A 12,338-nucleotide genomic window follows, 5' to 3' on the forward strand; every position below is an offset into this window, starting at 1 on the left:
GGCGGGGCCTTGCTGTGGGGGTGGGGCCTTGCTGTGTCTCTGCTCTCTGCTGTGGGGGCGGGGCCTTGCTGTGACTCTTCTCTCTGCTGTGGGGGCGGGGCCTTGCTGTGTCTCTGCTCTCTGCTGTGGGGGCGGGGCCTTGCTGTGTCTCTGCTCTCTGCTGTTGGGGCGGGGCCTTGCTGCTTCTCTGCTCTCTGCTGTGGGGGCGGGGCCTTGCTGTGTCTCTGCTCTCTGCTGTGGGGACGGGGCCTTGCTGCTTCTCTGCTCTCTGCTGTGGGGGCGGGGCCTTGCTGTGTCTCTGCTCTCTGCTGTGGGGGCGGGGTCTTGCTGTGTCTCTGCTCTCTGCTGTGGGGGCGGGGCCTTGCTGTGTCTCTGCTCTCTGCTGTGGGGGCGGGGCCTTGCTGTGTCTCTGCTCTCTGCTGTGGGGGCGGGGCCTTGCTGTGTCTCTGCTCTCTGCTGTGGGGGCGGGGCCTTGCTGTGTCTCTGCTCTCTGCTGTGGGGGCGGGGCCTTGCTGTGTCTCTGCTCTCTGCTGTGGGGGCGGGGCCTTGCTGCTTCTCTGCTCTCTGCTGTGGGGGCGGGGCCTTGCTGCTTCTCTGCTCTCTGCTGTGGGGGCGGGGCCTTGCTGTGTCTCTGCTCTCTGCTGCGGGGGCAGGGCCTTGCTGCTTCTCTGCTCTCTGCTGTGGGGGCGGGGCCTTGCTGTGGGGGCGGGGCCTTGCTGTGTCTCTGCTCTCTGCTGTGGGGGCGGGGCCTTGCTGCTTCTCTGCTCTCTGGTGTGGGGGCGGGGCCTTGCTGTGTCTGCTCTCTGCTGTGGGGGCGGGGCCTTGCTGTGTCTCTGCTCTCTGCTGTGGGGGCGGGGCCTTGCTGTGTCTCTGCTCTCTGCTGTGGGGGCGGGGCCTTGCTGTGTCTCTGCTCTCTGCTGTGGGGGCGGGGCCTTGCTGTGTCTCTGCTCTGCTGTGGGGGTGGGGCCTTGCTGTGTCTCTGCTCTCTGCTGTGGGGGCGGGGCCTTGCTGCTTCTCTGCTCTCTGCTGTGGGGGCGGGGCCTTGCTGTGGGGGCGGGGCCTTGCTGTGTCTCTGCTCTCTGCTGCGGGGGCGGGGCCTTGCTGTGTCTCTGCTCTCTGCTGCGGGGGCGGGGCCTTGCTGTGTCTCTGCTCTCTGCTGTGGGGGCGGGGCCTTGCTGCTTCTCTGCTCCTGAGGGGCCTTCCCTGCACACAGACAGCCCCTCCTCCTCCTCCTGTCTGTTTCCCCCACACAGGGACCGACCGGAGCATGCGGAGTACTACCCCCCCAGGTAAAAGTGTGCAGCAGCGTGTGAGAGTATGTGCAGCAGCGTGCGAGAGTGTGTGCAGCAGCGTGCGAGAGTGTGTGCAGCAGCGTGTGAGAGTGTGTGCAGCAGCGTGTGAGTGTGTGCAGCAGCGTGTGAGTGTGTGCAGCAGCGTGTGAGTGTGTGCAGCAGTGTGTGAGAGTGTGCAGCAGCGTGTGAGTGTGTGCAGCAGCGTGTGAGAGTGTGTGCAGCAGCGTGTGCAGCAGCGTGTGTGTGTGCAGCAGCGTGTGTGTGTGTGCAGCAGCGTGTGCGTGTGTGCAGCAGCAGCGTGTGAGTGTGTGCAGCAGCGTGTGAGTGTGTGCAGCAGCTTGTGAGTGTGTGCAGCAGCGTGTGAGTGTGTGCAGCAGCGTGTGAGTGTGTGCAGCAGCGTGTGAGTGTGTGCAGCAGCGTGTGAGAGTGTGCAGCAGCGTGAGAGTGTGCAGCAGCGTGTGAGAGCGTGCAGCAGCGTGTGAGAGCGTGCAGCAGCGTGTGAGAGCGTGCAGCAGCGTGTGAGAGTGTGCAGCAGCGTGTGAGAGTGTGCAGCAGCGTGTGAGAGTGTGTGCAGCAGCGTGTGCAGCAGCGTGTGAGTGTATGCAGCAGTGTGTGCAACAGCGTGTGAGTGTGTGCAGCAGCGTGTGCAGCAATGTGTGAGAGTGCCTGCAGCAGTGTGAGAGTGCCTGCAGCAGTGTGAGAGTGTCTGCAGCAGTGTGAGAGTGTCTGCAGCAGTGTGAGAGTGTCTGCAGCAGTGTGAGAGTGTCTGCAGCAGTGTGAGAGTGTCTGCAGCAGTGTGAGAGTGTCTGCAGCAGTGTGAGAGTGCCTGCAGCAGTGTGAGAGTGTCTGCAGCAGTGTGAGAGTGTCTGCAGCAGTGTGAGAGTGTCTGCAGCAGTGTGAGAGTGTCTGCAGCAGTGTGAGCGTGTGAGGCTTCGGACATGGTGAAAAGAAGAGCGCTGAGCAGCGCTGACGCTCATGCTCTCCTGCTCAAGCAGGAGCTTTTTCGTGTCCCTGCATGAGAGTCAGCGAGCGCGCTTGTGTGCCGGGTGGGAGGCGGAGCTAGCGTGTCACGGCACCGACGTCACAGACTGCCATTGGCTTTTGGCAGTCATGTGACCGGCCCTGCGCTTCCCTCAGCGGGAAAACTTCATTTTCACTGTCGGCTGAAATTCCGCACGCCTCCGCGAAAGCTGCGAAAACGCCGTCTAAAGCCGTGCTGATAGGGATAATGTTTCCCCTCAGCGCTGTCTTTTTGACCATGTCCGAGGCCTGAGAGTGTCTGCAGCAGTGTGAGAGTGTGAGAGTGTCTGCAGCAGTGTGAGAGCGTGAGAGTGCCTGCAGCAGTGTGAGAGTGTAAGAGTGCCTGCAGCAGTGTGAGAGTGCCTGCAGCAGTGTGAGAGTGCCTGCAGCACTGTGAGAGTGCCTGCAGCAGTGTGAGAGCGTGAGAGTGCCTGCAGCAGTGTGAGAGTGTAAGAGTGCCTGCAGCAGTGTGAGAGTGCCTGCAGCAGTGTGAGAGTGCCTGCAGCAGTGTGAGAGTGCCTGCAGCAGTGTGAGAGTGCCTGCAGCAGTGTGAGAGTGTGAGTATCTGCAGCAGTGTGAGAGTGCCGGCAGCAGTGTGAGAGTTGGCAGCAGTGTGAGTGTCTGCAGCAGTGTGAGTGTCTGCAGCAGTGTGAAAGTGTCTGTAGCAGTGCATGAGAGTGTGAGGGTGTCTGCAGAGTGCGCGAGAGTGTCTGCAGCAGTGTCTGCAGAGTGTGCGCGTGCAGTGATTGAGTATGCGTGCTGTGCCTGTGTGAGTTGTGATTGAATGCAGCGGTGCGCAAACTGGGATGGTTGGTGATGTCACCGCTCTCAGCTGCAGCGTGGACGCAGCCTAATTTTGCAAGCGCGAGCTGTTGAAATATGTAAATATTTAGACATACTAATATTTACATTGTATACCGTTTAATAAACGGCTTTTTTTTCCCCATGTGATTTTGATGGCATCAGGCAGGGGGGCCCGAGAAATTTCATGGATGAAAGGGGGGGCTCGGCATAAAAAGTTTGCTCATCCCTGTTCTAATGTAACAAGCATTTTTGTTCCTATAGCAACCATATACAAAGTCACACCTCCTTCCCCTTCTGAAACAGCATCACCTTTTTGAGCCCTGCCCTCTCCAGCAATGAACAAATTGAATCTGGTGCCTGCCTGGTCACATGATCTTCCTCACAGAACTTTGGCTGTCAGTACAGCAGAAGATTACCCAAGATGCATTTAGTGAACCCCCAGCCAAATTTCAGTGCTCGATTACAGAAGAACGGATCGATCCGCAACTTCGCTAATCACTTGTCAGTGTGCAGATTGTATTGATGCACATATTGAATGGGAAAACCAAACCCCACAGCTTGAACTGCAGCTTTAACGAGTACAGTCGTTTAGCCCTAGTACTGATACTTTCAATCATACGCAAGAGTATCGAGTCAATCACACCGACAACGACTACACCCGTCACCTCACAACTCCTCTATGAGATTGCATGTCCAGGAGGGAGATCACATACAGGTGTAAGGAGGGAAATCGGTTCATGTTAAAAGGTGGAGAAGGCAAAGAGATAGGCCGGTTTGGATACATGGAAAGTGCAGTCGCCTCACCTGGTGTGTGGTTCCCTCGATCTCCACGGGAACTATGAAGTCTGCATTGCTGATTGGCTAGTAGAATAAATAAGAGTTATTAACAAAAGAGCCAGCACATGCAGATGCAGCGGCCGTTATTCAAACAAATCACGGCGCTGTTTTCGTGTGCGCTGCTGTACTCCATGCGGCATTAACGCCACCATCGCCCCAGGCACACGTGTTTATCGCGGTTGCTTTGTTTGAATTTCATGGATTGTGTGCAATGAATGAATTGTAGTGTGTACTGTAATGTGCTACTGTGTCAATTTCAGGTGTTTAATAAAGGACCTACCCGTCCGAAACGCGTAGGAGGTTGTTTGTTGCCCCCCCTGGGGCTATGTTTGTCATCAGATATGTTCTGAATTAAACGGATTTTACCTTTTACACCACCTGACTCCCTGGCAGTGCGCCTGTGCTTTTTTGTTCTACTTGTGTTTAAAAGCCAGAACACTAAAATGCCATTTTCTGCACTCGCGTCTTAAGGCGGTACGGTTGGAAGAAATCCCGCGCCATGACGTGGGTATTCCGAGGTATACACCGCGTGAAGTGCTTAAATAACGTTCGCTGCATCTATAGGCAGTGAGAGGTTTCTGCTGGCTTATTAATCCATTCCCTATTCAACTCCAGTGCACTGTCAAAGTAGGGTTATCATCAAAGATTTCCACCCTTTGGCGGCAAATGACATATACAGTACAGTCCCTGGCTCGGACAGTGAAGGAGCTACTTATTAACATCTAGTTCACAGTTTAGCAAATAGGGTGGATATATGTGATGGAATCTTATAACTTAACTCTAGTAGTGCTTAATTGTCCTCAACTCCAATGACTACGATTCCTAGAGATTGTGAAAGATTATGCACCAATTCCTTCCAAAAACAAAAAACAAAGTCTCTTTAAAAAAAAAAAGTAAAAACATTCATTTTGCTTTCTTCCATTTCACAGGAATTTAGAATGAGGTTTAGCACATTTCTGAAGGCAACTATAAGTGGAATCCAGGTCCACACGGACGTCTGAAAGGGACAGGGAATAAAGGAACAGTGCTATTTGTACTACCCACTTACAGTGGGATAAACTAAGGCAAAGGAAGGCAAAGTGACTGTAACAAGATCACACTGGAGAGAGTGGAACTGGCAGATGTTGGAATAAAAAATAAATAAAAGCTTGTGAATTCCCATCTCGCACCTTTGACTACTGTGCCAAGCCTCCTGCCAGCCCAGTGTAACCCAGCGGGCTGTTTGTCACCGTGTAACCTGAGGATGCAGCTTACCTTAAAGGAGCTGTGAACCAGTGTCTCATCCAAATCAATCACCATGCATATTTTCCCCTGGTCATTCTGTGTTACCTCAGGGAGCAAAGAGGTACCTGGAATCTAAATAGAGAAAAGCAAAACATGAACTATTTTTATATTATTTATTAAAATGTGTTGGCATGATAGGAAAGTCTATTAATCATGTACATTCTATATCCTCTTAGTGTTACTAAATATCATATGCTCAGTGGGTGCATAAGGGTATATTACTGTTACCCTGTCAAATACACTTAATAGTTCAATAGATGCTAACTGATATACAATCCAGTCCATTGGAAATAAGCAGACAGGTGGAAGGTTAGGAAAGATTGTACCAACAAAGTACATTTTACATTCAAGTAAGACAGAATGGAGACACACACACACACACACACACACCAAAAAGTGCCCCTAAAAAGTGGTTCAAGTACAACACTAAATGCAAATTATTTTCTAATTGGGTTACAAATTAAATTGTTATTATGTTCTTTAATTTAATAATAAAATTATGTTACTATGACAACCCCCCTTACTTATCAAAACCTGTATGAAATAAGGGGGCATCATTAAGGGTAATGTATCAATGTAAATAAAGTAGTCTGTTTTGACGCATTGCTCCATTCTTTCCTTACGTTTGCGTCACAAGTAAGAGTGTTTCCTGCATTTGATTTGCTAGCCACTTTAGACTTTTGCCCGATTTTATTTTTTTTATGTAATTACAATATCTTAAAAAAAAATGGAAGTCACAGAGATGCAAACCGATTTCATTACAATTTGTGCATCATCTAACTCCTCCCTAACCCCCTATTGCCACTCCCTAAAGTGCAAAAAAATGATATATTGATGCAAGATGAAAATGACACAGTGCGTCAATTTTGCTCCAAAATTTGCCTCGCAGCACCCTATTGGTGTGACGTGACCAGCAGTGTCATCATAATAAACGGATTGTTAATAGCCATACATATTTTAGGAATATTACAGGGGGATTCTTCTCAGCAGGATACAGAAATTAAGTTTGCACATAATTACCTATGATTTGTAACTAACTGTAAAGGGTTTAGCAGCTACTCATCTGGGAAAAACACTGATGTTTTGCAGATAGTCATACTTTTATTTATTTTTAAGGACCAACAACAACAGGTCAGGAGTCTCTTCTTCAGATAAAGTATTAGAATGATATAAGGTCTTGAAAATCCATGCACAAACTACATCCCATGTTGTTCCAACAAGCATCACTATCTGCAAAGGAATCCAACTCGGTTACAATCACAAAGATCTGAAAATGTTGTTATTCTTGTAGTAATTCCGCATTATGTGATGTATTTTATTCAAATTTAGGGAATACGCTCTTAAATGTAAACTGGACGTTCCCCACAAAATTTTCTTCAAAAATTATGTTTTGCTGCTTATTAAAGACATTCTCTGGCCTTAAGGATTGTTCAATGTCCCATTTACCCAATATTCTAACCCTCACTCTCCTCTTACGCTATTGGTCTGTCTGTACCTTCCATCAGCCCCCTCCCCTATCTCCCGTGAGATCTATTTATTCAAGCATCAAGCAAAGTCATCGTTGCAACCAAACGAAGAGTTACAAACACGCACTCGTTTTGACGATTGCATACATTCAATACTGGCTATTTTTTGTGCATGTTTCATTAAAAGCATATCCACACTAAAGAGCTAGCAGGACTTCAAAATAAATAAATAAAAAGCCATACTATTTAACAAGGGGAAGTGTATTTAAAGGATATGCTCACTCTACCTCTGGGCTACTCCAAAATCTATATGTGCACTTCTTTGCCTTAGAGCTCAAAAAGCTATTTTACAAGCACAGGAAGACATCACTTCAATTAATATTGGTCCTCGTTTTATCTACCTTGAAAGGATGAAAGAGTGAGCAGAGCTAGCCGGGATTAGATCCCGCGACCTGCAGGTCACACAGATGCATCCAGGCAGGAGTCTCAGCTGGCTGAGCCACCTCTTCGGTCCCAATGGCTGAAGCATTAAAAGTGCAGGTGGAAGAAGGCTTATTGGTGAAAGCGAACCTCAGAAGTTTGTTTCTCGAGCTTTACGCGTTATGCACAGAACAGATGAGAATCATAAGAATCTGGGGGCAGGATTGGAGGGATAAAAGAAGCAGCATTCCCTGGAGCGGGGGCGGGCAACTCCCGTCCTCAAGGGCCACCAACAGGTCAGATGTTCAGGACATCCCTGCTTCAGTCAACGACTGAGCCACCTGTGCTGAAGTATGGGGTAACTTTAAAACCTGACCTGTTGGTGGTCCTTAAGGACTGAAGTTGGCCACTCCTGCCATAGAGATAACGCAATGGTGCAGTTCTACTGTGCTTCAGTTTTATCATGTCAAGCTGCCATATAAACAGATAGTCGTGGACTTGCTTTCTAAACAATGGAATTCGGTTTATCTCTGCGCAGTCAACATTTGCCGTGGGCTTTTTTATTTGGACTATCATTTGGGTCAACTAAAACGTAAAACTGAAGCAGCCGGAGGCACACTGAAAGCCGTGAGCCTGAAGTAGACTGAGAACCGGGAGGCCAGAGAGTCAGATCTCGGCCCCAGTTGCTTCAGTGCTAAGGGATCACAGGGTTTGCCAGCCGTGGGTGGCACGTGGCAAGTCTTTCGCCAGGATTCACCAAGCGTATATACGGAATATTGCACCACGTTATCCCGCATTAGCTGCCACGGACGTCAATGGCAGTGAACGCGGAATGGCAATGTGATAGCCCGTATTGGAGAGTAGTGAATCGCCACCCATTAAAATGTTATCAATCCAATCTACAAAGGGCCAAAAAGAAAAAAAACGGGGTGGGGCAGATGGGACACGTACCTGGTAAAACTGATACTGTAGGCACTGAAGCAAATCCGACTGAAAGGAGAGAAAACAGACAAGTCAGGCATGATTTGTGCTGCGTCATTGGTAATGCCAGAGTATTTTGCAGGCAGTTTCTGGCATGGAGATGGTTAAGAGGACAAGAGTGAAAACACAAAGAAATGAGAAACAAAAGCCCTTGTGCTATGAAGGGGCTTCCCGGGGCTGGAGAAGATATCAGCTCGATTCAAATAAATGGAACTAACATGTTCCCCAGAGCAGGGAATGGACAAGGATGTTGATTAAAGGATGAGAAACGGGAAGGAAACGCTAATTTGATGGGAAAAGATGGCAGTAAAAAAATGGCACTTATCTGAACAAAATCACCAATATGAAAACAGAAAGAAAAAAAGAGAGAAGTGACAGATTAATGATTACACAACGGTGATAGATTAGAGATAAAACGTACGGAAAAGAAAAATGGAAACAAACAGGATGATAGTGAGATAATATAATATTAACACATAAGCAGAAAGGAACCGTAATCGTCCCAGAACATTAGAAAAACTGGAGTTTTTCCATACTATTAAATAAGTAACTCCTTGAGTGCCTAAGAGACTCACAACACCCATGTAATAGCCATCCACATCAAAGTGGTTTGAAAGAGGTTACGATCTTTCTGGTGATACGCTCTGCAGAATAAGGCAGACCATTCAGAGCACCATACTGTACCTACCTGAACAAGGCCAAATATGCAGAGTGTGCGCGGTGTCTGACAATTCTGTAAAACTAGCCCTCTCAAAGAAATGTTTAATTACAGGTGTGTGTGATTATTATTATTATTATATATATTTATTTTTTTACACACAAATACAGTAGATCAAATAAATATAAAGACAGTATGAAGTGTAGAAATGCTGTATATGTTGGGTGAGCCTAAAACTACAATCTGTATTACTTAAGCACCCTGGGAAATTCACCTGCACATTCAGCCCCTTGTTTTCAAATACAAGGTACACGCGGGTTTCTCCCTGGCTTTACCTTAGGGGTTGGGTGGGCCTCCTCCTTTGGGGTCGGAGGCTCACTGGAGCCCCCCGGCCGGCTGACATTCTGTGCACTGAGGCAACAGAAAAGCGCCTTGAAGATGCTCCGACTTCGCGGCTTCTTTGGTGAGGACTTGGACACTAGTCCTAGAAGAGAAAGAGCAGCCACGTCAAATCTTTTCACAGCAACATCAGCATGATGCAAAATGCCGACACTACAGATGGCTCAGAGCAGGGACTTTACCCCATAGATGTAGTTACATGAAATTCACAGTGATTTTGCAGGTCCATAGTTCAGAATTGTAGTCCCACCAGTACAATTGTTTAAAGGGGTTAAATCTATATGATTGATGGCATCTTACAAAAATCAGACGCCCATATCTTAAAGTTACTATGTAAACATATTAAGCTGAAACCTGGCAGGTTTGTGACTTTCCCCCCCCAGCCCCCCTCCCCCTATAACAAAAAAAGTGACAACTCCTCCCTGTTTTACCCAATAGGCCATGTGACAGGAAGGGGATGGCTTACATGTTGACATACATGGTCCCCTTTAAAGATGCTGATGAAATTTAACACAATCCAAAGAAACAAAGGAGGGCCTCAATGATGATCATATTGGGTAAATGAAGGCCGCTTTGTTAAGTCGCTTGCAATTTTTTTGCTAAGCAAGCGGGTTTTTCCCATATACTGCATGTGGTAGAGCTGTAATTAGACGAGAGTGTCCAGCCATGTAACATTTTAATTCTAATTTCAGAATTCACTATTATTAAAGGTACTGAATTTCTGGAAGGCTCAATTGATTTACATAAGCCAGTAATCTAGAGACAACAGCTGCCAAATTTTAGATACTAAAAAAAAAGAAACCGTGTTCTACAACTTATTGTGTATACAGTGATTCCTGAGCCATTTGTGTTTTTATATACATGTGTGTGAGCCAATAATAATTTAATTATAAGGGATTAAAAATGTAATTTTATATACACGTGTGTGAGCCAGTAAATTTGCTTGCTTTAATTATAAGGAATTAGCATTTCGGTTTGCAAGCCTATTTTACAGCACCACAAAACTACGGATCTTCAACCTGATCATGTTTACTTAGGAGGCAAAAACATTACTGAAGAAGGAATACAACAGTACACAGTTTCGCTGGTCACAATAGAGTGCAATGCTTTTCTGGCTCCCTCATTTACTCAAGTGCTTCAATCAAAGCTCTCTTAATTTTAAATCAGAGTTATTCACTAAAAAACAAAAACAAAACCATGTGATTAGCTATTTTTTTTTTTTTTTAGAGAGACTTAGGCCTCGGGCATTTTTTTTATTGGACTAACAATTTATGTCATAGGACAAGCTTTCGAGAGTTCTCCTCTCTTCTTCAGGTCAGGCAATACTGATATACAAAGGAATCTGTGGCTAAAACAGTGTAGAGAGAGGGGAAAACAAGGTAACACCTAATACTGAAGAACTCATTTATTCTCCACTATCGCAACTGGACTAACACGGCTATTTTCTGCTATATATACAATATAGGATAAGTATATCGTCTAAATTTTAGCATAAGTTGGACTTGATGGACGTGTTTTTTTTTTCAGTCTCATCTACTATGTACTATTGTTTGTACAAAAGCAGATTACAACTCAAATTTATGACCGTGTGTGTCAGATCCTTATGAATGGGAGAGGGAGAGGGAGAGGGCAGACCAGAGCTTAGGCAACAGGAGGAGGTGTACAGTTCTATTAACTATTATTCTTCCAAATCACCAGCAGGGGGCAACCTCAGCATTGTTTATATGGTCATATTGTAGCAACCATAGATTGTGATTTACAAAACAAACATTTTATCTCAGAGTGCGGGATGGGGGAGGGGACGAGGGGGAGGGGGTGGGGGGAGGGGGGGAGGGGGGGAGGGGTATGGGACACCACTAAATGTTTATTTATAACCCCAGAAAATGACTTCTTTATCCATAGTTACATTTTATCTTCCTTCTAAAAATAAACCCTCCACCATCCCATTTAAGGCATACATGTTGTATAAAACCCTTTAAAAATGTGTCCTTAGCTCAACTGTTTGTCTGATTAAGATTTTTTTTTATAATACCAGCGCTTTTTATTTTGGTGTTTTTTGTTTGTTTTTGTTTTTTAAGGGCTCCAACCACTGCATAAAAAATACAATTGAACGACGTAGTGGAGATTGCAATGTTACAGGCAAATAGCACATGGGGTTCTGAAATACATACAGGGATAGAATGCCAGTATTTAGGGGGCTCTTAATCTTGCAAAGCGGGCAATCGAAATAACAAAGTAAAGCAGTAGCAGACTGTACAAATAAAAAAAACTAAATCAAATTATATGACGTGAATTATAAACAACCTACTTATTAATAGTGGCCGAACGAACTATGAACCAAAAAAAAGTAACCCAATGAACTAGACGTTTGTTGTAGATTTACAGCCACATTCTTAGGAAGTCTCTGTATTCATTTAACAAAAATATTAAAATCTAAGTAGGACCAGCAGCCAATCATTTTGCATGACAGGGATTTCAAATATTGGGTATTAAAGCAGCAAAAACATGCGAAATAATTTTTTTTTTAAATAAATCAGTTATTGTGACTGTTTTATTTAAATTATTATTCAGCACAATGCCATTTTTAATGAGCTATAAAGCATCCTTTGATTTCTACAAGCATACCCCGCATTAACTTATGCAATGGGACCGGAGCATGTATGTAAAGTGAAAATGTACTTAAAGTGAAGCACTCCCTTTTTCCCACTTATCGATGCATGTACTGTACTGCAATCGTCATATACGTGCATAACTGATATAAATAATGCATGTGTAACAGGCTCTATAGTCTCCCCACTTGTGCACAGCTTCGGTACAGGTAGGGAGCTGGTATTGCTGTTCAGGACGTGCTGACCGGCGCATGCGTGAACTGCCGTTTGCCTATTGAGCGAGATGTACTTACTCGCGAGTGTACTTAAAGTGAGTGTCCTTAAACCGGGGTATGCCTGTATAGCAGGCTTTAGCACACATCCCCCAGCAGTGCAAGATCTTTGCAACACCTTCTTGTTTGGGATAATTTGTTGCCAATGTTCCCAGCAGTTTGAGCTGAAAACTTTAACAATAGAGAAGGTTACCTTAGTAATATAAGGATAGATTGTAGCTGCTGAGTTACACTGACGGGAGGGGAGGATTGATTGAAACTGAAAAGGCAGCCATTATGTTAGGCACACATTAAGG

General features: G+C 46.1%; 1 protein-coding gene across 1 annotated transcript in view; it reads right to left on the reverse strand.

The window, feature by feature from the left end:
• Positions 1-12,338, reverse strand: part of CTDSP2 (CTD small phosphatase 2) — a 63,048-nt gene that overhangs the window by 21,595 nt on the left and 29,115 nt on the right. The window contains exons 2-5 of the mRNA XM_075591608.1: positions 9,098-9,246; positions 8,075-8,113; positions 5,208-5,309; positions 3,921-3,977 (exon numbers count right to left, since the gene is read on the reverse strand). Coding sequence (XP_075447723.1) covers positions 3,921-3,977; positions 5,208-5,309; positions 8,075-8,113; positions 9,098-9,246 — 347 coding nt within the window. The remainder of the gene's footprint in view (positions 1-3,920; positions 3,978-5,207; positions 5,310-8,074; positions 8,114-9,097; positions 9,247-12,338) is intronic.

Source organism: Ascaphus truei, chromosome 3, assembly GCF_040206685.1.
Source record: "Ascaphus truei isolate aAscTru1 chromosome 3, aAscTru1.hap1, whole genome shotgun sequence".
NCBI classification, from domain to species: domain Eukaryota; kingdom Metazoa; phylum Chordata; class Amphibia; order Anura; family Ascaphidae; genus Ascaphus; species Ascaphus truei.